This window comes from Talpa occidentalis, unplaced genomic scaffold (assembly GCF_014898055.3).
Source record: "Talpa occidentalis isolate TD23 unplaced genomic scaffold, MPIMG_talOcc4v2.1 talOcc4.10, whole genome shotgun sequence".
NCBI lineage: Eukaryota > Metazoa > Chordata > Mammalia > Eulipotyphla > Talpidae > Talpa > Talpa occidentalis.
Window position 1 is genome coordinate 99,087,818 of NW_023600993.1, and position 24,296 is coordinate 99,112,113.

Consider the following 24,296-nt stretch of genomic DNA (forward strand, 5'->3'; position numbering starts at 1 on the left):
ACAGAGTGGGGAGCAGAACAGGCAGACTGACTGAAATACACTGCTGAGGGGAGCAGCAGGCAAGTCAGGAGAGGTCTGCTGCGCCATGTGGGTAGCTCCCTGGCCTGCTAGGGGATCGAACTCATGCTGCAGTGGCTACGGACAGCCTCATAGGTTGTGTCTTAACCCCTTGCGCCACCAGGGAGGCCCCTGCCTCTGTCCTTTTTTTAAAAGGAATTTTTTTATGTGGATGCACTATTGTAACATGAAACAAAGTAAATGATTTTTACAACAATCTCCAATGGTGTGGGGAAATGCCGAACACAACATTAAGTAAAACAAAGATTTAGATTTTAAAATCAGCATGATTTTCATCACAGATAAAAAAAAAAAAAAAAAGGTAACAGAGGGTAAAAAAGCACCATTGCATGAAGGATGGTGAGGCGGTTTCTGACTTTTTCTTTAGCTTCTGTGAATTCAAGGCTAAGGAGGTACCACATTCCCTTGTGCCAGCCGCCCATCAAGCAGGCCCCAGTATGGCACTTTTTACTGACGAAAAGGAAAAAGAAGCATTTGCTAGTCCCGACCCACTGCCCAGCACCTGTGCCCGGGGCCCCGGGCAGCCTAGGAGGTAGCCCACAGATTCCTGGATGGGACAGGACAGAGTGGGTTCAACTCCCAGCTCCCCACTTTCTGTGACTGTGAACAAGTCAATCCCCCCACTGGGTCTCAGAATCTCCCTCTTGGTCAAATGGGGCGGCTATTAGGACCCACTGAGACCCCAAGCCAGTGAACCTCACATGTTGGGCTCAGAGATGGGCTCCCTCTCCCACCAGCTCGCCCAGTTTTGAGAACAGGTGAATGCCTCAGACTGCGACTTCCCCGGCACCTCCAGCCCGGTGGATGTAAGCAAGGTCACCTGCTGTTCATCACTTAAATAGCCAGGGGGATGGAGGCCATAAATAATTCAGCTTTGGGTTAACTCAGTGCCAGGGCCATTTTATCTTGCTGGATGGTTAGATGGGGGGTGACCGCTCATTAATTACAAAGCAGGAGGCTACTCCCTTCTCTCTGCTTTCAGGAAAAGCCGTGGCAAGTTAGGGAGGGCACAAAGGCCGCCCTGGCCCATTTGCAGAGATGTGTGTGTGTGTATGTGTGCACCACCCAGTGACCATAGAAACCCTGAACTCCCTACCCTGGGGTGAACTTCCTCAAGTGGGAATTTGACTCAGTTAACCCAGGAGGCTGTTTCAATGGAACCTCATTCCCTTCACAGAAGCCAAAGGCCATGACAGAGCAGTGCCTGTCCAGCCTACCTTCTCAGCGCGTGGAGGTACTGGCGTCCAGGAGGCACGCTATGTGCCAGACTCGCATGTGCCATCCTGTGGCATCTTCCCCGCAGGTGGGCGACACCTGCAGCCCGGCCTGCCCCTCGCCCACCCCCTCACCTTTGGGTAACAGCACCCGATTTTGCTTTTGAGAACTACCTCCACTTCACTCCAAGTCCATGAGAGTCTTCTGGGGCTGACCCACCCCCTCCAGATCTCCATGAGACCCTCCGGCCCCTCAGCCGTGATGGGCTCCAGGGACACGTGGCATGTGTGCTAGAATTTGCAGGACAGGAGGCTCCCCACCTTGCACTGACAAATTGTCAGGCTCCCCTGGTGGGCCCCACTACCGCCTGGGGAAGCACATCTGGGGCTGGAGCCATCAGAGAAGAAAAAAGAGCTGAGGGATTAATTATATTTCTTTTCATTTTTTACAATTAAATAAAGTGTTTAAGGGAATTAAAAAAAAAATACCTGAAGAAGACAAATAGCACCTCAGTGAGGGAAATCTGAATAAAGTATGGCCTTTTAATTCATAGCAATGACCCATGCTAATTTATTGCTTTTGATAAACGTGCAGCTGTTAAGCAAGAAGTGAACACTAGGAAAAGCCGGAGGATGGGGCTTGGGGAGAGGCCCAGGGCTCAGCCCTTTCCATTCACCCTCCCCGTGGTGCCCAGGTCAGCGGGTTCATGGCCATCTCCACGCTGGCAACTCTCAATCCTCTGTCTCCAGCCGGAACTTAACCCCCAACACCAGACTCTTCTTTGCTCCAGGGTCCCGCCCCAGTCTCCACCTTAAATTCACGTGTCCAACTCAAAATCAAACTCCTGATTTTCTCCCCCCAAAACTTCCTCCTTCCACCGCCTTCTCTGTCTGTTTACAGCAACTTCATCCTTCCCGTTGCTCGGGACCAAACCTGGAGTCATCTTTGATGAAGCATCTCCCAATATCCCACCCAACAGCAACTCCAGCTGCTCTGCTGGAAGTAGGCCCCGAATGCCCTCCGTGTGTTCCCTCCCCGGCCCAGCACCAGCCTCTCTTGCCTGGATATTGCAGTGGCCTCTCGCCTGGCCTCCCTGCCTCCACTTCCACCACTTCAGTCCCTTCTCAGCTGTGCCCTCCCAAGCCAAGGGAGGACCGTGTTGTTCTCTGCCCAGAGAGCCCTCAAAGGGATCCCATCTCAGAGCAAAAGCCAAAGTCTTCCCCAGCCTGCAGGGCCCTGTGTGGTCTGGCACCTGTTGCCTTCCTGCCTTCACTCTCAGCCCCACCTCAGGGCCTTTGCACTTGCTGCCACCCTGCGGGGCCACCCTCATTCGATCTATTTACAGATCCACTCATCGCTTCCTTCCAGTTTCTGCTCAATGTCACCTTCCTGGTGAGGCCTTCCTTGGCCAGCCTGCATAAAGTAGCCCTTTCCCATGGCCCTCTGCCATTCCCTCCCTGCTTTAGTAATTCTCCATAGGACTTACTACTTCTAATATATTTGATGTGCTGTCACGCATCACTTGATGGCAGGGACGCCTTCGGAGGAACGCATGGCTAGGCGGCTACATCGCTGTGTCCATCACAGAGTGTAATGCACAAACCTGGCCGGTCCAGCCCCCTGCACACCTAGCTGGTAAGGTGCAGCCCGGTGGGGCCACCACCTTCTGTGCAGCCTGCTGTTGCCCACACCGCGTTAAGCAACGCGTGATTGTGATTATTTATTTACTGATTGTCTTCTGCTGCCACAGTGTCAGCTCTATAAGGCTTGCTCACTGCTCTGTCCCCAGCTCCAGGGTGGAGCCTGGCACTGGGGCCTCACTCCATCTGCACTGAGGGCGCTGTTGAGTCAGGGTAGCCTGCCAAGCATGGTTAGGGATTTCGCCTGTCCCACTTCTTTCATCCCTACGACGGCATCCTGAGTAAACCGAGGCATGGGCAAGTTAAAACTAAAGGACTAACTTGCCAGGAAGTGGCAAAATCAGGACTCAGATCCAGGCCACAGAGCCTGTGCTGAAACGACTGGTCACCCAGGTGTTGGCCCTGCTCTCTGGACTCAGGCTCCGAAGGGCCGCCCCACCTGCCCGAACTCTGGACACTGCCAATGACTTGACCTCAGAGATGCCACCCCAGCTCCCGCCCCTCCCACCCCCAAAGCTGTTCCTTGGATATTTTGCCACTTGAGCCCCCAGGCCAGCGTCCAGATCAGCTGACAGGTCACTTCCACAAGGGATTTGGGGGACAGTCTGGAGCTCCAAGTCTCTGCCCATAAATATGTTATTAGGCACTAATGGGGCCCCAACTGCTAATTAAACCCAGCCCCCACCCCATACCAGCCTCTGCCTGCAAGAGCAGTTAATGGATCTGAGAGAAAACCAAAAATAAGTTCAAGTCGATGGGAGAGGAATTACCCAGAAATGTCGGCCTGTGCAACTGTCATGACTCAGGTGAGGCCAAGAGAAGGAGGAAGCCCCCGGGCGGGAACCAGGCCTGGAGACAAGCCTCCTCACACCTGCTTTCTCTCCCCCAAACACTGATCCACTACCAAGGGAAGGTGAGGCCTTCCCTCTGTTTCCAGAATCGATCTATTCCATGGCTTCCACCGGACACGCTACCACTGTCTCCCCACTGGTGACCCTGCTTCTGCCCTTGCCCCTCAGGTCCTGTCCCTCCTCTCCTTGGAATCCTTGCAGGGCTCCCGCCTCACCAGAGAAAGACCCCAAGTCCTTACTGCTGGACCCACAAGTGATCTCGGCCCTTAGTCTTACTTCCTCTCCTCATGCTGCTCTGGTATCCTGCTCCTTGCTGAAACCAACCTCAGGGCCTTTGCACTTGCTGTTTCCTCTGCATGGAATATTGAATGCCTCACATCTTCCCCAAGTCCACAAAACTAGCTTCTTCTTGTCCTCCAGGCCTCAAACATCTCCTCCACAGAGAAGCCCGAACCATCCTGGCTAGCATAGACCCCAGAATCTTTCTCTGCACCACCCTGTTTTATACCCTGCATATCCCCATCGAAAATGACCTTGTATTTGTTTCCTTGACTTCTGCTCCACCCCCCGCCCCCATCCTGACTGAAACATAAGCAACAGGGTCTTTGCAACAAAGCAACATAGGCAGCAGTGAAGCAGAGTCTTGATGTAATTTTCAAGCAATGCTTCAAAATAACTGGTCTGCACATTTTAATGTCAGGATCTCTAAAGGCACAGAATCAGTTCCATATTAGAGAAAACTAAAAAGGCGGAGGGACTAAAGGCACCGTCGATCCTGGATTGGATGCTGGACCAAGCTGAACCATAAAGGACGTTACTGGGACAACAGGCAAAATGGGAATAAGGGCGGCACATCAGATAATGCTCCTGCATCTGGGGTAATTGTCCTGAATCTGATGGTTGCGTTGTGGTCACCTAAGAGAAAATTCTTGCTCCTAGGAGAGGCCTGCCGGAGTAATTAGGGGTAAAGAGTCATGATGTCTGCAGCTAATTTCACATGGGTCAATAAAATAATACAGTAGGAGAGAGGGAGACAGAGCAAGCAAATGTGGCAAAAGGTTAAAATTTGAGCAATCAAGGTGAAGTGTACATATGAGTTCATTCAACCATTCCTGCATTTTTCTAGGTTGACATTTTTCCAAATTTAAAAAAGAATATTGCAGGAGTGTTCCTGGACGTATGCTGTTGACAGCTGAAAACGCCTGGACTGGGCCCTGGAAGCACTTGCCAATGCACACCCGTGCACACACATGGACTCCTGCACACACTCGTGCATGCACACTCATGAGCCTGTGCGTGCCAACAACACACTCAGATGCACACCTCCCATCCCCACACCCACACTTGCAGGTGCCGCCAGCCCGCTGCGCCCACCTGCGTGGCCCAGAGCTGTAGCACCAGCGCCCGAGCCTGCATCTCCTCCGACGCGCCCATCTCCTCCAGGTGCAGCAGGTAGCTGTCCAGCCAGCTGCTCCTGTGCGCCCGGGTGGCCAGCCTGGCCGGGGCCAGCAGCTTCCACAGGCGACCCTTGGCCCTGCACACATGGTCCTTATCTCCTGCAGGGACAGAGCACAGAGGTGGGGGTTACAGGTCCATCCCCGGCCCTGACCTCCCATGAGGCCGAGAATGCTGAGTGTCACGGCAGAGGGGTGGGAGCTCCGATGGGAAAGAAGCAACTGGGACAGGCCCCACCACCAGGTGACTCCAGCAAGAGCCATTTGTATGCTGGCTCCCTTGTGACCTCTCACCCCCAGGAGAAGGAGCAGGGCCTTGTCTGGTTTAGTCCCAGGGCCTGACTCACAGCAGGTGCTCAGCTAATACGTGTGGAATGTACGGTGTTGTTTTACGGCAGGAGCGAGCATAGGAAACAGCTAGTGGACTCAACATGGCTTCACTCAGGAGAACCCAGAAGCAGCAGGGGACATCAGGAGGGTCTGGGGTCTCTAAGACCTCCAGGGAAGCAAGGAAAGTCCATGAGGGAGGAGCACCAGTAAGAGTTTGTGAGAATTCGAGCAAAAGTGGGGTGGCCCCTGCCTAGCCCCCACAGATACATCCTTCAGCCCGCTGAGAAGGCAGCCAGCCTGGCCAGGGAGCTGAGGCTTTCGGAAGCTGGAAATCCAGCTGTTCATGGGGAATCTTTGACTTTGTCAAGGTTAGCAGTTAGTAAATGTTTATCACTGCAGAGGTAACAAAAGCATCTCTGCAGGTCAACGGTGCTTAAGGTCACTGGGTCTCAATCCCCAGGAAATAGACAATGTCGTCTGTCCTCAGGGCAGACAGCAGGAGGTGGGCCTGTCTTTATGGCCGGCCAGAGGGGCCCACAGGCCCTGACTTCAGGGAAGATATGCGTGTGCTGATGTCCTGTGGTGCTAATGCTCAGGACGATGCAGTGTTGATATAGATAGATATTCACAAATACAAGATTTGCTTTTTCCAGAATCACTTTGGGAAAGCGGGAGTTCCTTTGGATTACTAATTCAAAGTACCAGAAACTGCCGCATTGATTTTTTGAACCACAAAGCCGTGTTTGCAAAGGATCCAGCGGTTCTTACACCGCCACACAGTCCAGTGTATCTGACAGCATGAACAATGCAGGCTCAGCTTCTTTGTCTTAAGAATATTAGGGACAGTGCTAAATAATATGCTTTTCTTCAACCTCCTAATAGTTTTTTGGGTGACATGCTTCTCAGTTTAAAGTGATGAGCCCCTGAAAAACATTATTTTCCTGTTGCCCAATTTTTCAGGCACTGGACAATCCTCCTGGAATGCCCAGGTCCCACCTGAGATCTTGTCAGACCTCTCGGGAGGCCCTGCCTGCAGAGATCATAAGCAGGTGAGTGTGGGTACAGGAAGTGTGGAAGCCACTGCAGTGAGGTGATGTCTGGATGCATCCAGGAGCCATGTGAGGAGACAGCTAAAATGGGAGGTGGAACGTGGATTCTGAAATGACTGGCATTCTCTGAGGCCTGACAGTACAATTGACCATCATTGTAAACACGACTTTTAAGGAAGACTTTAAAAAGCAATGCAATATGAAAAAACAGTCAGAATGGGAGAAAGTATTTGCAAATCATATATCTGATAAGTGTCCAGTAACTTGAATATATAAAGAATGCCTAGAACTCAACAACAAAACAACCCAATTAAAAAAAAATGTTCAAAGAACTTGAACAGATACTTCTCCAAAAGAGATATACAAATGACCAATAAATACAAAGCATCGTTAATCACCAGAGAAATGCAAGTCAGATTCACAATAAGATATAACTTCATACCCATTAGGATGGCTAGTATAAAAAAGTGAAATAACACATTTTAAGAAAAAACAACACATCCAATGTTCAGCACCTTTTTGGTAAGAGGATTTTATCCCCATAGCAGTATGCTGCAATCTGTTTTACAGCTGCACACTTTTCCTTTCTATGAACACATAATTCATTTCATCAATCCCTCCTGGCGGACATTTAGGTGGCTTCTAGCATTTGCTACTTCAAGCTATGTGGCAAGGAAATATCTTTGTGTATCTGTAGATATGTGCAAGCATTTCTATAGGATAAATTCCTAGAGGTGGAAGTACAGGGTTAAAGGAACATGCATTTTATATTTTCATAGGTTCTGCCAATGTTTTCTTCCAAAGAGGCTACAAGGCTTCACCCACCCCTCAACAAAATCATAAGTCTCTTTGCCCCCCAGACTCTGGTTCCAAGATGAGAAACCTTTCCTAACACCGCCACCTGCTGCCCACACTGGGAAATGCTGCCTTCCTACACCCAGCCATGCTGCTCCCTGAGAGTCCCTGAGTCGGGGCTCTGCATCTACCCAGACTCCCCTGGAGGAAAGGCTAACAGGGAAACCACTGTCTCCTGGAGAAGCAGTCGCAGCTGTGATGTTTCAGGTGCTCCAGGCACAGGATCTTGCAATCAGATAGACCAAGTTTCCATTTTGCTGATTCTGCCACCTACCACGTGGTCTATGACAAACCTGTCGGAGCCTCAGTTTCCCTGCCTGCAAAATGAGCACAGTAATACCAACTTTCCAGCACTGATGGCAGGACTCAATGACTGGATGAACTGCCTCTAAAAAGACATTAGGAGACACGAGTAGGCAACTCACAAAGAGAAAAAGCAAATGGCTGAAACAACAACAAAAAAGTTTCCTCACAGCTGTCAGGGAAATGCCCATAAGCCAGAGGCCCTTTTTTGCCCATCATACTGGCAAGGATTTAAAGGCTGATAACTGCATGTTGACAATGTTGTGGGAAAATGCAAATTAAAACAAATTACCCCGCCTCTGCCCATCAGATTGGCAAACAAGTGGAAAGACTGATAACATCTGGCAGGGAAGGAGCAGATGCTGCCTTGGGGAGGCAGAGGAACTCCTCCGTGGTTGGACAAGATGCAGCAGCACACAATAAAAATTTTAATGGTTATGCCCTTTGATCTGACAAACCCACTTCTAGGAAACTGTCAAAGAAAAATAAAATCAGCAGATGGTAAAAGTCATACAAGAGCAAGGAAATACTATACTAGCCACACACTCAAAAGAAAACAGTTATACAAATTTATTGGCGAGGAGGGCTAAAGACAGACAGGGAAGGGCAAGAGAGTCATCTGAATTTGTTAGTTTTCTACCCTTCCACTTTGCTAGATTCTCTCCTGTGTGAATTACTTTTTTCATTGATTTTTCTAGGATTTTCCAAGTATAGTATCAGATCCTCTACAGATAGGAATATTTATGTTTTCCTTACCCATTATTATACCAGCTTCAACTTTCTCTTATTTAATTGCATTGGCTAATGCCTCTAGAAAATATATGTTCTGACAGGAGAGAAAGTACAGCTATGCGAGGTTTAAAAAACACAACATGCAAAAAGGAAATAAAATCCTTTTTTCATAACTATACACAGACATGCTCCTGATGTACATACTCATCTCTGCAGAGTATCCCTATAAGATGCTTGACGGGATATGTGTCATGGTGTTAGCACTGGTTTCCATAGGAAACTGTAATAATTGTAAGCAGGAATGTTTCTTAATTTAAACAATCAAATGCATTTAAGTTTTGTTTTAACATATAAATAAAGGAAAAGAAATGAAGAGCTATTGTGAGCATGTTAAGAGACAACTCTTAACCTGGTAGCTGGCACATAGGAAGTGCTCAACTAACAAGCTCTTCTCATATTTCCTCTTTAGTCCTAATGGTCACCTCTAAGAAGATCAGACTGTTCTCCCAGTTTACAGATGAGGGCACTAAGGCACAGAGAGAATACAGAGCACAGGCCTGAAAACTAAGAGATGTGAGAGCATGGGTGGACCACAGACGCAGGTAAGAATGTGCATGACAGGCCCAAACTGGGGAATGGAGAAATTGTATTATAGAGCCATGCATCGTTTAATGACGGGGACATGTTCTGAGAAAGACATTGTTAGGCAATTTCATCTTGAGACCATCATAAAAGGGAAACCCACAAACCCAGAAGGTACAGTGCATTGCACACCAAGGCTGTGTCCATCGTGGGCTGAAAAGTCTATGCAATGCATGACTGTATTCCCCTGATGAAATATTATACAGCAATGAAAAACAACAAACTTTGATACACACAGCAATCTGGATGAATCTCACAATTATGAAGTTGAGTGAAAGAAACCAGACACAAAAGGGCACACACTGTATGATTCTATTTATATGATGTTCGAGAACAAGTAAAATGAATCTAAGGTCAAAATAACCCATTCAGTGGCCACCTCTGGAGGGTGGATATTAGCTTGGAAGGGGCATGAAATACCTCTGCTTAAAAGCACACATTTAGGACCTGTGTGCTTCTGTGTATGTAAATTATACCTCAGTCAAAAAAGAAATACCAATCCTTAAAAATAGAAAATAATTATTAGAGAAGTACACTACTCTGTGTGTGTGTGTGTGTGTGAGAGTGTGTATGTGTGTCTTTAGAGAAGGCTCTGGCAGGATATAGTCCAATCTAGTAATAAGGGTGACCTCTGCGAGGAGTGTGGTGAGGTGGGGGTGGAGGAAAAGTAAAGAATTCTTATTGTTTCTTCTGAAATATTCTACAGTGCTCGAATTTCTTACAACCAACTTTAACTACTGGTAAACAATTTAAAAAATTAAAATCTTAAAACACAAAATTGAACACACACGTCCCCAGACCCCACTCCAGCTCTTATGACTCAAAATCTCCACCGGAGCCCTCGTCTTGGCCCAAGCTCGGCCGCCCACTGCTTGCCTGGCCTCAGAGTCGGGTCTTACTGGCCCGGGGCCGTGCAGTGTCCTTCCTCCCAGGGCCTGTGCCCTTCACTTGAACTTGGACTCCTTCCCCGTCCCCTCCGCCCCCGCCCCCAGCACCCACCAGTGCCCCAGGGTGCTCACCCACAGACAGGGAGCCGCGCGCCAGCTTGGGGAGCAGCAGGTCGAGCTGGCGGAAGGTGTGGAAGACGTCGGCCGAATGCACGCGGTCCTGGGCCTGGCTCTGGGGGGTGCGTGGCAGGGCCTCGACTCCGTACAGGGTCAGGTAGCCAGCTCTGGGGGCAGCAAACAGCAGGTCAGGGTCCCCCTCGGACACTTAGGCAAAACTCCTCGTGGCAACTGGCTTTGCTTTTCCTATTCCGTGCCCCAGTCTCTTCCAAGCTGGGGAGTGCAGGCCCTTGTGGGGTGGACACGTGAGCACGGGAGACAGACAACACAAGAGACACCAGGGCACGAGCATGACATCGGCTGGTGCCCGGAGGTACAAGAAACAGGAAGTGGAGCCCAGGAGGGGTAAGAGGGGATGCTGACTGTGAAGTGGGAACCAGAGGGATGGAGGCCAGCATAGGGAGATCAAAGGGAGGGAATCCAAGGCAGAGGAAGGGCAAGTGCAGTGCTGACATGTGCAGCGAGGAAGGCCATGGAGTGATGAAGAACAGCAAGGAGGCTGTGATGCCGAGCAGAGTGGGGTGGGGGTGGAGGGGCAGTGGGAGAGGTGGGAGGCAGGAGGAGCAGTCAGGGCAGGCTCCCTGGAGGAGGCAGCATCTGAGCAGAGGCCTGCTGGATGAGGTCTGGCAGCAGGCATAGCTAGAGTTGAGGGAGCAACCAGGGCTTGAACAGAGAGCTGCCTGAGATCACCTGCCCAGTGCTGGAGCTGGCATGTGAGGCAACAGGACAGAGCAGATTTGGAGTTGGCAGGGCACACAGGGCAGGACAGGGCAGGACAAGGGGTGCAATGGTGAGAAGGTTGACCTGAGGGACCCTGAGGATCTGAGCAGGAGAGGGACAGGGCCTGCAGGGCCAGGAGGAAGGATGAGACACAGGAGCCAGTGTGTACCCTTGCTGAGACACACCCACACGACTCTCACATTGACATGCACACGCAGGAATGGTCCCGAGAGAATGTTTTTACCACCAGCCACTTTTGAATGTTCCAGGGGCCCAGCCCCACTGGCCTCAGTCCTGAAGGGAAAACCACAGGTTTTCACTTTTTCCATGTTGGGGGAGGGACGGGGCCTGTGCAGAGAGAGGCCACGGACACCCTGATCCGTCCCTGCTGAGCAAATCTTAGACCCTGACTCTCCCAGGAGAGGAATTTACCAAGGAGAGGGTGGAGGCAGGAATGAGGGAGCGTGGAGGCCGAAAGAGGCCTGTCCCATCCCCATACTGCCCAGCATCCCTCAGCGCAAAGGCAGAGTAGAGCTGCAGTGAAGGTCGGGTTTTATCTGGTCAGTAGAGTTTTCCTAAAGACATGCTGAACCTACCTACCAACTTCTGGGGAATGTATACACAACCTGGATGACCCCCTACATCTTGAAAAAACCGGGAACTGGGCCACCCAGGCCTCCCAGGCCCACCTACTGAGCCGGGCCAGAAGCTGCCCCACGGAGACGGCCGTGAGCTGGCCGGGCCACCCAGTGCCCGCCGGGCCCTGTGGTCTGTGTGACGTGGTCAACATTTGTCATCCTACTTGCACTGTTTCTTTTCCCGCACACATATTTCTACCAAAAATAGGCAATGAAAAACAAGCCAAAAATAAACCCAAAGCCAAGAAGCTCACGAGGTTTTACAGCGGACCTGAAGGCCCTTCCTGTGCCACCTCCACATCAAAGTTACACGCAGCCAGCTGGAGACAGACACGTGCGAGCACACACAGGCCCTGTAGGTGGCGCTAGGGGCCATAAAGACAAACACAACTGGCCTAGGACCAGGCAGGGAGAGAAGGCTCCGCATTAAATGGGTGCCAGGAAAGGCCTCTCTGAGGAGGTGACCCTGGAGACGAGACTAGAATAATATGAAGGGGGAGTTGTGCAGATATGTAAGGAACATCATTCTTGGGCAAGGGAACTGAAGCTGCAAAGGCCTCGAGGTGGGAATGTACCTGGCCTGGTAGGGGGGCAGCGAGGAGGCTCCAGTGTGATGAGAGGGGAGAGAGTGAGGGGCACAGTGGACGGGGATGAGGGCAGAGGGGTTCTTCTGGGCACTACTAGTGTCTAACCCAGGCCCAGAGTGCTGGGGTCCCCTCAGGAGAGTGGGGGCTGCATGGGCTCACCTGAGCAGGAAGCTGTAGGAGAAATCCAGGAGACCCATCTCTTGCCAGCCACTGCCCGCCTCTGTGGTGTCACCCAGCAGGACAGTGCAGAGGTTGGTATACATGGCTTCCGTCAGCGCCTGGAGGTCTCTGTGGAGGAGAGTCCTGGGCAGGGAACAAAGGCTGAGTGAGAAAGCAGCTTCCAAAGGGAGATGTGCCCACTCAGGGCGCCTCCTTTGGAAGACTGGCTTAGGTAAGGTGACCTTATTAAATGGTTAGCAGTGGTTACCATTTGCTAGGTTGCGCACAATCATCTTCCAACAGCTCTTTCAACACCCATTTCAGTGGTGGAGAAACGCAGGGACAGAGAGGAAAGTGACCTGCCAGTGATACGGTTGGGACTGACACCTTGACCTGTTCGACTCCAGAGCCTGAACTCCTAACATGGCAGAAGCCCCTCCTGGGCATGTGAGCTTGAATAAGGACCACAGACTCCTGCATGAGGGACGACGAAGAGGTCAACACTTTCTCCCTGAGACCCAGAGTTAGGGAGGCCTGTTTGGAGAGTTAAAGTGTCCCCTGGCCAAGCACTGCTAGCCAGTAGCTGGACATGAGGAACAGGGAATCTGCTGTGGCCTGTCTCACCCTGGGTGCTTAGGGATCTGGGGAGAGAACCAGTTGTGGGAGAGTGTGTGGCTGAAGCATGGCGCCTCCAAATACAGTCAGCCTTGAGTCATGACTAAGCTCTAATCAGAAGTCAAGAAAGGTAGGCTCTCACAGCCAAGGTTAAGGCCCCGCTGCTGGCGGGGAGGGGAGCCCCTCCGCAACCTGCACAGGGTCCTAGGCTGGAAAGGGTCCGCCACAGCAAGCTGACAGGGTCCACGGAGCGGTGCAGCGTTGTTCAACAGCGACACCGTGTGGCAGCAACAGAGCTGGTGTTCTGCTCAGACTTCCGGTTCCGTCTCCACCTGTCTAGATCCCTTTAGATTGAGTAAGCCTTAGGGTTCCTGGACAATTCCAAGGGAGAACCTCTAGAGGGATTCCCTGAGCTTCTAAGTAATAGGAGCTTTTGGATGCTCAAGTTGGGTAAAAACAGACATGACGCATGAGAAATAATGGGTGTGCTAAATGTGTTCACGTGTCCTCCCATTGATCTAAGTGCTCCTTGTAATTCAGAGCCTGCATTGCTCCCCAGCTGTTACCTGGGTTCTCTGAACTCTGAGCCCCAGTGTCCTCACCTGTAAAGTGAGTGTCCTCACCTGCATCGCTCCGCAGGACAAGTCACCTGGGTTCTCTGAGCTCTGAGCCCCAGTGTCCTCACCTGTAAAGTGGCGCTATGAGCTACTGGTCCTCCAGTATGGTGAAGACTAACGAGAGCATCCTGATGCCGGCAGAGTACAGACTCAGATCACCCCACCCACCTCCTGTCGATTCACAGATGAGGGAACAGAGGCTTAGAGAGGGGAAGTGATTTGTCCAAAGTCACAAAGCTAGGATATGATGGAGCTGGGATTTGAGTGAGTGTCTGGCTGTCTGAAAGCCTGGTCTTTCCTACTAAAATCAGAGCTGCCCCTCAAAAGCCACGAGCTCTTCTTCCGCCCAGTTCTTTTTGGATTGTTTGTGTTTCACTTTGTTTTCTTTAAACAAAATGTCTTTACTGGACACTGGCTGTGGAGACCAGCACGGCCTCCTGGGGCTTGGGCTACGCAGGTAGAAGCCTGGCCCACCCCCAGGTGTCATCTTCAGCTACTCACGGTTTCATCTTGGCCTTCTCATCACTAGGGTTGTAATGTGGAAGCTGCACGTCGAAGATCCGCTCCATGAGGAAGACGGCGTAGGCGTGGAAGTCCAGCTTGGTGCGTGGCTCCCACACCACGGCGTCATAGGAATGTGGGTCCAGGAGGACAGTGACATACCTGCCCCCCACCAGCACCTGTGTGAAGTTGCAGGGATGGAGTCAGGGGTACTGTGATGAATGGCTCTTGGGGTTCCTGGGCTTCCTCTGCACCAGGTGCCAGCCCCCCCAGGCATCTAAAGGACAATGTTCTCGCATCTATCCTCACAACCACCTGTGAGGTAGGAGCACCGTCTGTCCACACACAGCTGAAAAGTGAGGCTTCAAAAAGGCATATAATGTGTCCAAGTCACATAGCTGAGAAGAGGCAGAGCTAGGACAGGAATTCAGGGTTTTCTTGAACTACCAAACTCTTTGGCACTTACCATTGCTCTCCGAATGATTTAAATATCTCGGCAGTCAGGAACCTGCCCACACAAGACAGCAGGTGGATGCTGGGTGTGTCTGTGATATTGTGATTCACAGGAAATATATACTTAGTCATTCAGAAGATCAAAATATATTTCTTATATATATATTTGGTTTTCATCCAGGGTCCTGGTTCACATCTTCCCAAAACCTTGGGATTTCATAAGTGTTATAAGTGATAATGGTGTCTATTCTTATACTAATGATAGTAAACTTTGGAAAACACTAAGGGTTGGGGGTTAGATACCTGGGACACCAACTTGAATAAAGGGCTGGAACTTCCAGCCCCACTTTGCTGACCTGAGTATAGAAGGGGTAGATGACTGAATGTTGGGTGGATCGTGACGGATGGATGGAAAAGTAGATCTATAAATGGAAGGATGGGATCAGTGGAAATTGAATATATGATGGAATAATTGATGGAAATTGGATGGATGTTAGTTACATGAGTGGAAAAACTCCGGGTAAATTTAGGTAGATAGATGAGAGAGATGATGGCTAAAAGGAGGGATAGATAGTTGAAAGCTAGATGCATGAGTGGACAGGCGGTGGTTTGATGAAAATGGAATCTATGAATGAATGTTGAGTGGATATAGGATGGAAGGATGCTGCTTAGATATCGGGTAGACAGGCAGGAGAACAGATGTTAGTTGAATGTACGCATGGGATAGATGGAGGTTAAATGAATGGATAGAGGTCAACTGCATGGATAGACAAGTATCGAATGTTGGGAAGATGCACAATGTTGGGAAGATGCCAGAGGAATAATGAAGGGTTGGGTGTTAGATAAGCATTGGCTGTATAGTTGGAGGGACCGATGGACAAGAAGTTGGTTGAACCACAGCACAGATGTTGGATGGGCAGGGTCGTATATACAAATGTTGTAGGAGTCAGTAAACAATAGGTCTGACAGGCCCAGTTGCTCATCCCCACCCATCCCTAGAGGCACAAGAAGTACTTACAGTAAAAATGTCCCCATGCTTCTCTTTCATCCTAGTGAGGAAGCTGGCAGCATCTCTTCCAAACTCCAAGGCATGGCCCAGCCAAGGGATAGTGCCCAGGTCCAGGGGAGGCTCGCCTGGTCGCCTGCAGAAGGCACAGAACTTAATACCATTTGATAAAACAGGGAAAAGGATAAAGAGTATGGGGCATGGGTGTGATTTTTAGATGGTGAGGGTAGGACAGACTTCCCTGAGGACACACTGGAGCAAGGGGTGTGGGGAGAGAAGGAGCCATTTGGATATCTGGAAGAAGAGTCTTTCAGAAAAGGGAACAATTGCAAAGGCCCTGTGGTTGGATCATGCCTGGGTTGGATCATGCCTGGGTTGGATCATGCCTTCTTCAAAGCCCTGGAAGAAGTCAGTGTGATTAGATTGGAGGGAGCAAGAATAAGTAGAGAAAGTTGGTGTTAGAGAGATAAGGCTCTCTTGCTCTTTCTCCCTCTTTTTCTTTTTCTCTCTTTGATTTATTTCTCTTCAGTCTTTAATCATTTTGGAACTCAGGGATTTCTGCCACATGTCAATACACCAGGCTATAATGAAATTACCTTTTGTTTATTCAGACAATTCCTACTTAAGAGGAAGTAGAATAGTTAAAAGCATCTTCAGAGGCTAGAAAATGTAACATTTTGTTTTAATTAATAACAAAATCTTTAAAATTTTTCATTCTTATTTGCCTATTTTGATAATAGGCAGAGATAAATCCCTAGAAGACGGATTTTAACTAGTCTCTTCCATAAAATATAACTGTAAAAGTTCCAAATGAAGATATTTCAGGGGGTGTGGGAATGGAAAAAGAATAAGGAAATGAATTAATATATCTTCAAATTGGACATGGTTTAATACTGTCATTTATCATCAAGTGTCCTGGAATAATTTAAATTCCACTGATTTTTTTTTTTATGTTGGTTTCCAAGTTTTTTTTTTCTTAAGATTTATTTATTTGTTTGTTTGTTTATACAAGCACTGGGTACAGTCAGAAGCGCGGGAGGGTGAGAGAATTCACCAGAGCCAGAGCGGGGAGCAGAGCAGGCAGAAGGACCGAAGTACCCTGCTGAGGGGAGCAGCGGGCGGCAGGAGAGGTCTGCGCGCCATGTGGGACCCTCCTCCGGTGGCCGGGGAGCAGCCGGGGATCGAACCGGCACCGCAGAGGCTGCGGGCAGCTTCGCAACCCAGCACTCAACCACTGCGCCACCGGGGAGGCCCGGTTTCCAAGTTTTTTATGTTCGTCACAGTTGGGAAGCAGGTTGTATATATCCCTGACTATATAGAAAAGATAGGCTAAGAATGACAGTTACATACAAGACCATCCAGCCTCATGGGTTAGCTGAGCTAACAGACGGGCGTGGCTCTCATCCAAGTGTGTGATGATTTGCTACCCAACTGAGATAGCCAGTGCACGCCAACGTCCATTGCACTTAGCCTGGGCCCTGCCCTTGATATCAAAACACTCATCTCATCCTCCCCCCACCTGCTGGGGGAAGGGCTGTGAGCTTAGGAGAGCGACATCAGGACCACCCAGTGATCCTCTCAATATCGTGGGGATGGTGCTCTTAGCAGGTGCCTGGTTGGTCCCTAAAACCAGGCGAGCACCCCTGTCTTAGAACGATTAGAATCTCATGGGGGGCAGCGAGGTCCCAGTCTATGCTGAACGAGGGGAAGGTCCCAGCTCCTCTACTCGCGTGGACTAGCCCCTCATTCACCAACTTAAACCACAAAGGAGGCATTGTAACGGGGTGGTCCCCAGAAAAGGGGAAGGTTCCAGGAGGGAGGGTGGAGCTGAGCAGGAAGAGAAGAGGCTGCAGAGGAGACTGAGGAAGAAAGAAAGCAGGATGCAAAGCCAGAAGGAGACCTGGAGGAGGCGCATGGAGCCAAGAGACAAGTGAAAAAACTGCGCTTGTCTTTTGGTCATGGACTGGGTGACACAGATGTGGGTGAGACCCGTGGGGAGGTGACTATGGCGGTTTTTGTCTTGATTTTGGTTTTGCTTGTCTCCTTCCAGATTTGTCTGGTTGTTTCTGATGCTTTTCTGTGGGTCCCCACTGGAGGATGCTTTAGACTTGGGGCAGGCTTTGGGGCGCTTTGGGCCAATCCTGCTTGGGTGGACTTTTACCCACGAGGGATAGGTAATTTTGGGTACTTGATTGAAAAACTATATTCTTTGCCTTTCCTGTATTGTTTCCTAATTGTATTAAAGTTCCTTTTCATTAAAATTTCATGTTTTGTGTTGATGCGGTGGATGGCAGAACCTACTTAGAGCAGGCAGGTTTGCGGGGTCTGGGCTGCCCCTCTCCCTGCCCTGGAACAGCATCACTCTGGGTGCGGGAGCTAAAACTACAGCAGTAGACACGGCAGACAAGGCCCCTGACTCCTTAGGGGCCCACCCACTACTAAGAAGATGAGAACCAGAAAGTGAGAAGTAAAGAAAATAAATGAGACACAGGTGGACGATGGGAAGACGTGCCGAGACTGAGTGGACCATTCTCCAAGGAGGCCAGTCGGCTGGCCGGCGAGCACTGGGAGAGCTCTGGCACTTAGTCACCGGGGAAAGCAAGTGGAAACCACAGTGTGGTGGCGCCCACCCCCATGAAGATGCCAGAACTAACCAGAAGAAAGAGAAAGAAGTGTTAGCAAGGAGGTGGGGAAATTGGGAGCCTCCTACGTTTCTGCTGGGGATGTAAAATGGTGCAGCTGCTTTGGACACTAGCCTGGAGTTCCTCGAAAGGATAATGACTTACGATGAGACCAGGCAGTGGACCCCAAAGGATTGAAAATGTATGTTCGGACATAGACTTGTTCACAGTAGCGTCTAGCCACAGCGGAACCCGCGTGATAATCATACAGTGGAATATTACATGGTCACAAAAAGGAACGAAGTTCTGCTTCAGGCTGCTTCAGGTCCCCAGAGATCACCTATGGTGGGATCAGGGATGGTAGGTGTCAGACACAGCCTGGAGTTTTCTAAATGTTCCCTTGCTTGGTAATAATGGCTAAGTCCATTTTACATCGGAGGAAACTGAGGCACATGGGGCTGTCACTTTCTTTAGGCTCACCGGTGTGGATCTGGGTTCTCACCCAGTAGAGTCCACACTCACTGAAGCTACCCTGGCCCCAGTCACCCCAAGTGGATGTTTGCATCCCAACTTTGCAAATGAGGAAATACACAAAGAGGCTGCAGCAAGTTGCTCAAAAGCAGAACCTGATATTCTACCTCCCCCGCCATCTTTGCAAGGGGCTGGTGGGTGGGGGAACTGGGGCTTCCTTTCTTTGCCCTCTGTGCTGAATGGTGCCAGAGCTCCCCAGCGAGCCAGCTTTCATCTTTCTCCAGAAAACTCCCGAGGAGGCGCAGACAAAGGCAGGAAGCCGGGAGCCCAGGCACTGACCCTGGACTCTCCCAGGCTGAGGCCCGAATCCTGCAAGGACCCAGGCCACATTCCAGGGTGACTCAGCAAAGTTGGCTCTGTGTGGAGCCTGGGGTCTCTAGCCTCACACTGACACTATTTTGAGGCCCTTCTAGAGCTACGGGGCAGGGACGCAAGGCCACCATCCCCAGCTCCTGCCCACGTGCCAATTGTCACTTGCTCTTCCTGGTTCAGATACCAAGTCACCTATTCAGATTCTACCCCTGGAGTTTTAGTGCCCATCGTGTGGGGTCCCACCGAAGTGCCTGTTCCTCTTCATCTACCCCACTGCCAATGCCACCACCTGCCCAGCCTCTTAACAGAGGCTGGCGAAGGCAGTTTGGGATGGAGGCATCACAGGACCAGAAACTGGAGCTGAGGGTAGAGATGATGAAGCTATAGAAATGAAAAGCCCTCGAGCCTGGCTGGGATGTAGGGGTGTGGGACTTTCAGCCGTTACAAAGGCCTGCTATAAAAAACAGCCAGAGGCCTGGACCAGAGATGGGTGTATGGAGATTGAGGACTATTCTAGAGAATCACCAGTCCTTACAGATCAACCTGAACATACCCTAGAAGTAATTAATTTCACAATACGTAACAATTCCAGCTGGGCGCCTTTCCAAAAGAATGCTCTAGTACAATTTCTGTCCTGGTAAAATGCAGCTCTCCCCCTAGGACACGGGCCTGGGGCTACATAGGTGCCTTTTTCCTTCTGCTTTTCCTAACAAACCTGCCCTTTTAAAATGTACCCTGGGGAAACTCACCACCTGTGGCTGAAAGGGGAACTCTGCTGTAACTTTTCTCAGAGGAAACCCCACGAACTCTGCACACTGAACCCCATACCTCATCTGAAGGACATCACTTTCTTCTCCCAATCGACGCTTTGCTAATCAGGGGAGAGCAGCAAGGGCGGTAACCCACCGTTGTGCCCCTTTAAGTATCGCACCTCTGCTGGATGGGGTGAGGGCAGGGACTGGGTGACCCCTCACCTAGAACACTGCCTGGCACAGAGTAGGTGCCTCATAAATGTGTCAGATGAGTGAACCATGCACAGCTGCTCGATGAGCAGCACCCCTCGGGGTTGCTAAGAGGGTTAAGGGACTGGTCCAGGTCACATCCCTGTCCAACTCAGCTTAAGGCCTCAGTCCTGCAGCAGCCACACAACCCAAAGAGGATGAGCGATGCCAGTTGAAGAGTAGGGAGCCTGGGAGACCAGCTGAGCACAGACGGGAAAGCAAGGCCCCAAAGGGGGATGTTCCTAATCGTCAGTCTCAAGGGCACAGAAGTCAGAGTTCAAATCCCCAGCAGCAGGCCTAGCGGCTCACTGCCCCTCCCAGAGGGAATGCACTCATGGGTATCCGGTATGGAGCCAGGCTTCAAAATCCCAGCCATAGTTGCAGAAATTTGAATTTGCCCTGCGAATGAGAGCCCATTAAGAATTATTTTTTTTAGTCTCAGACAGGATCAGAGAATTGTGATCTCTTTGGATGTACATTCCGAGACATGCAGCGGTGAGATGTTATGACAGCTGTCATTTCAAAGACAATTAACTGTCAAATCAAGGTGATAGGTCCAGGGAGTGTTCTTACACTATTCTTTTCTGTATAATTAAAGTCATTTTTTAAATTAAAGAAACATCAGTTACATTTACATAGCAGGTAATTTGATCATATAAAACCCCTTGCAAAATCACTGGACACCAAGGAATATCCTGTGGGCTCTGAGGTGAAGGAGGCTGACACAAGGGGGCCCGAGGCAACACAAGGGAAGGTGGTGGTGGGGGAACTAGAAAAAAAAAGTCATAGGTAAAGAGTTGCTGATTGAGGGCCTTCCTGGTGGCGCAAGGGGTTAAAATGCAGCACTATGAAGCTATTGGCAGCCACTGCGGCCTGTGTTCTATCCCCGACATGGCACAGCAGACCTCTCCTGTCTCCCCGCTGCTCCCCTCAGCAGCGTATTTCGGTAGAACCACCAGTTCTGCTCCCCACTCTGTCTCTGGTAAATCATCTCACCCCACCCCCACACCTCTGACCTACACCCCAGTTCTTGTATGCGTAAATAAATTAAATACATCTTTAAAAAAAAATGAGTTGCTGATTGAAGTGCTAAAGGTTGCTTTGTTTTGTTTTTTAACTGGGAAAATCATGGCACTGGCTAGACATGGAGTGTCATTTCTGCAGCCAATAGGTAGTCCCTTAGCCTTTCTAACCTTGGCCATGAGATGGGGTGATGGACATTCCACCGGGGTGGGCAGGAGAAAGGAATGAGCCAGGGCAGGTGCAGGGTGTGGCTCTGACCCAAGCTTCAGGTCACTGTTTACACAGCATCAGCACCATCCACCCAGTTTCCAACACTCGATTTTTGTCCTTCTCGAGCATCTGCCGGTAGTAACTGCACGTCTAACTTTCTTAACATATTGTCCTAAGACCTTTCAGCATTCAGATCACAGATATAATGTGTGTGGGGACCCAGAATTCATTTTTCCTGGGAACTGAATATTCTTACAGCCCAGACTTACACCGCAGGCCGACCCTGGGGAGGTTGCTGGGCCTTGCTGAGTCTCGATTTCCTTCTCTAGAAAATGGGAGTAACAAGAGTTACCTAAGTTGGGGCTCCCAGGGTATCTCCCCAGGTCCACACAAATGCCCCTCAGCTGTCAGTGACCCCCCTACATCCACACTTCTCTCCAATACCCCCTAGTCGAACCTCCTGCATTGCCCAAGGCTATTAAAAAAAACTCTCTCAAAGATAAGTTAGCTCTCTGGATCCAAGGCCAAAAAAAAAAAAAATTAGCTAAAGCAACATAAAACTGGCATCTTTTCTAATCCAACAGCTCACTCTCATCTATGATCATCACCCCCATTTTAAAGATTGAGGAACTGAGGCGGAGAGTGATTGTTCATATTCTGAAGGGCTTGGAATTGCCATATATGGAGTGAATGCGGGGCCCTGCTCCCAGAAGTCACGCATTTATGGCCGTCCCAGCAACCCCATCCCTCCCAAAGAAAAGCGCAGGCCAGGAGGCTTCCACAGGAAGGCCGCAGAGCACATTGTCTGAATTCGCAAAAACACTGGAAACAACCTAAAAATCTATCAATGGGAACAGGAATAAAAAGGGGAAAATCCTACTGCTTTGTCATACTACAAAATACTACAGAGGACGGGAAGAGGGAATTAAGCTCTGTGAGCAAGGAGGATGAGGTCAACATTAAAATCCGCGATGAAAATAGCAAAGGCCCAGTCTGAAAACATCTCTATACAGAGTGTCTGTCCCCCACACCTGACAGGTTAGGAAAAATAATTCATTTCTCCATAGGGAAATTTCTTTCTTGCCATTTTCATTTTCTTTGCAGGCAAATGACTGAATGCATGGTTTTTCTTTCCACCTGGAAAGGTGTCTAGAGGTTGAAGAAAAACATAGCGAGCTTATGATTTCGAAGTTGAACCAACATGTTATTTAAAAATAAAAATGTCCCCGATGTTTCTGGAATTTCCAGGCACTGATTTACACACACACACACACACACACACACACACACACACATAGACTACCCTATTATCTACTTGTCTGTGTAAGCAAGAGTGATTAAGAGTGATTTTAAAAGCAGCTGGAAGACCGAGGAGGTATTACCACTAGCAGGAACGCAGGGCCTGGACCGGGGCCTGGAACAGAGAGAGGACACTAATGGAAAAACATGAAATTCAAATCAAGCCTGGAGTTTGGTTAATAGTAACAAACTTGTGCTGGAGTTTGGGTTTTGACCATGAAAATGTGAAGGTTAACAACAGCAGAAACTGGACGAAGGGTATTTGGGGACCCTTTGTATGTCACTGCGACTTTTCTGCAAACCTAAAAGTGGTGGAAATCAACGAGTGCACTTAAAAAAAAAAAAATCTGGAAGGTTTCCTTCAAACTGATGAACAGCAGAGGCCAGGAATTGTGAGGAAGGGTGGGTTAAAAGTCTTATCTAAAACTGGATAAATATTTGTTTGAAGTGAAAAGAATTCCGTTATTCCTGTGCAATTCAAATTCATTTACAAATATTTTATAAAAGAAACAGACTCCTGCCAATCTCCTTGACTGAAGCGTATGAGTTTTACTTTTCCCCCTAAATCGCTGTTACATTTTCTCCTAAATCTCAGATTCTCATGAGAGCGGGACCACCTTGGGCACTGGGAGGTTGAGACCTTCTCCAGGCGCCCCCCCAACCGCACCCCCTGCCCAGGCTGTGGGGCCTCAGGGGAGGGAGACCCCTGAAGGTGGACACGCCCAGCCCACCGCGCCCCCTCCTCCAGGTGGGCGCAGGACTGATCAGAGGGCGACACGCAGCGCCTCCGCCTGCCCCAGCTTCAACCCTCCCACCTGCGCAATGGGTGGGCCTGACACCTCCTTGGTGCTGGAGCCAGGTGGAGGCTGAAGATCCAGAGAGGAGGTTTTCTCACCCGGCAGAAAAGGGGGTGGGGGTGTCACCACGCCCCTCGGACCTGCTTGGCAAGTTCCTCCCTTCGCGCGCTCGGGGCCAGGCCTCAGCCCGCGCCCCTGAGGGTGTGCGCAGGGGGTGGTCAGACCCGGGGGCCCAGCCAGAGCCTGCGACTCCCCAAGCCCTTCCCTTGAGATTTCTTTGCAGGGGCTGCTCACCCTCCCCGGGTGCAGTGGGGGGGCCCCGCGGGCGCCCCTTCTTCGAGGCGCCTGGACTCCCACCTCCAAGGGAGGCTCGCCGGGCCGGGGCGCTGGGAAGGGTCCCCTCCGGCCGGGGACTGCGGGCCCCGCGCCCCCGGCGCGCAGCCCCGGCGCGCAGGAGCGGAGACGCCCCCTTTGTCTAGCGGGGCGCAGCGCCCGGCGCGGGATCGGGGGTGGCGGTCGGCGCCGGGCGGGAAGGGGGGACACTCACCGCGAGCGCCGGCGGCTGAGCAGCAGCAGGAGCAGCAGCGCGGCCAGGAGGCCGAGGACCAGCGCCCAGGACATGCCGGCGAGGCGGGCGGCGGGCGGCTCGAGCGTCCCGCGGCCCCAGGTGCCTCCCGCCCGGCGCCTCCCTCCGCCCCCGGCTCCCGGCCCCGCCCGCCCAGGGGCGGCGCAGACCCGGGGTCCCCAGGGGTCGAGGAGGGGCTCCGGGAGACACCCCTCCCCTTGGCTGGACCCGACGGTCCCCACCCCTGGGCCGGGAAGGGGGTGGAAAATGGGAGATGAGAGACGCGGCTTGGGGGGGGGGGTGTGAGGAAGGAGCAGGGGTGTTGCGGGGTGCGGGAAGGGGAGAAACTGCAGGAGCTGGGGGGGGGTGTCGGGGGAGGGGATGGGGTTGGGGAGCAGGAGGATGGGGGTCGGTGAGGTGGGGGGTGA

General features: G+C 50.8%; 1 protein-coding gene across 1 annotated transcript in view; it reads right to left on the reverse strand.

Annotated features, from left to right (window-relative positions):
- The window catches only part of PTGIS (prostaglandin I2 synthase), a 33,851-nt gene extending 9,914 nt beyond the window's left edge, over nt 1-23,937 (reverse strand). The window contains exons 1-6 of the mRNA XM_037500181.2: nt 23,851-23,937; nt 15,522-15,645; nt 14,051-14,229; nt 12,318-12,461; nt 10,169-10,320; nt 5,159-5,340 (exon numbers count right to left, since the gene is read on the reverse strand). Coding sequence (XP_037356078.1) covers nt 5,159-5,340; nt 10,169-10,320; nt 12,318-12,461; nt 14,051-14,229; nt 15,522-15,645; nt 23,851-23,924 — 855 coding nt within the window. The 5' untranslated portion in view covers nt 23,925-23,937. The remainder of the gene's footprint in view (nt 1-5,158; nt 5,341-10,168; nt 10,321-12,317; nt 12,462-14,050; nt 14,230-15,521; nt 15,646-23,850) is intronic.
- Nucleotides 23,938-24,296: the final 359 nt, after the last annotated feature.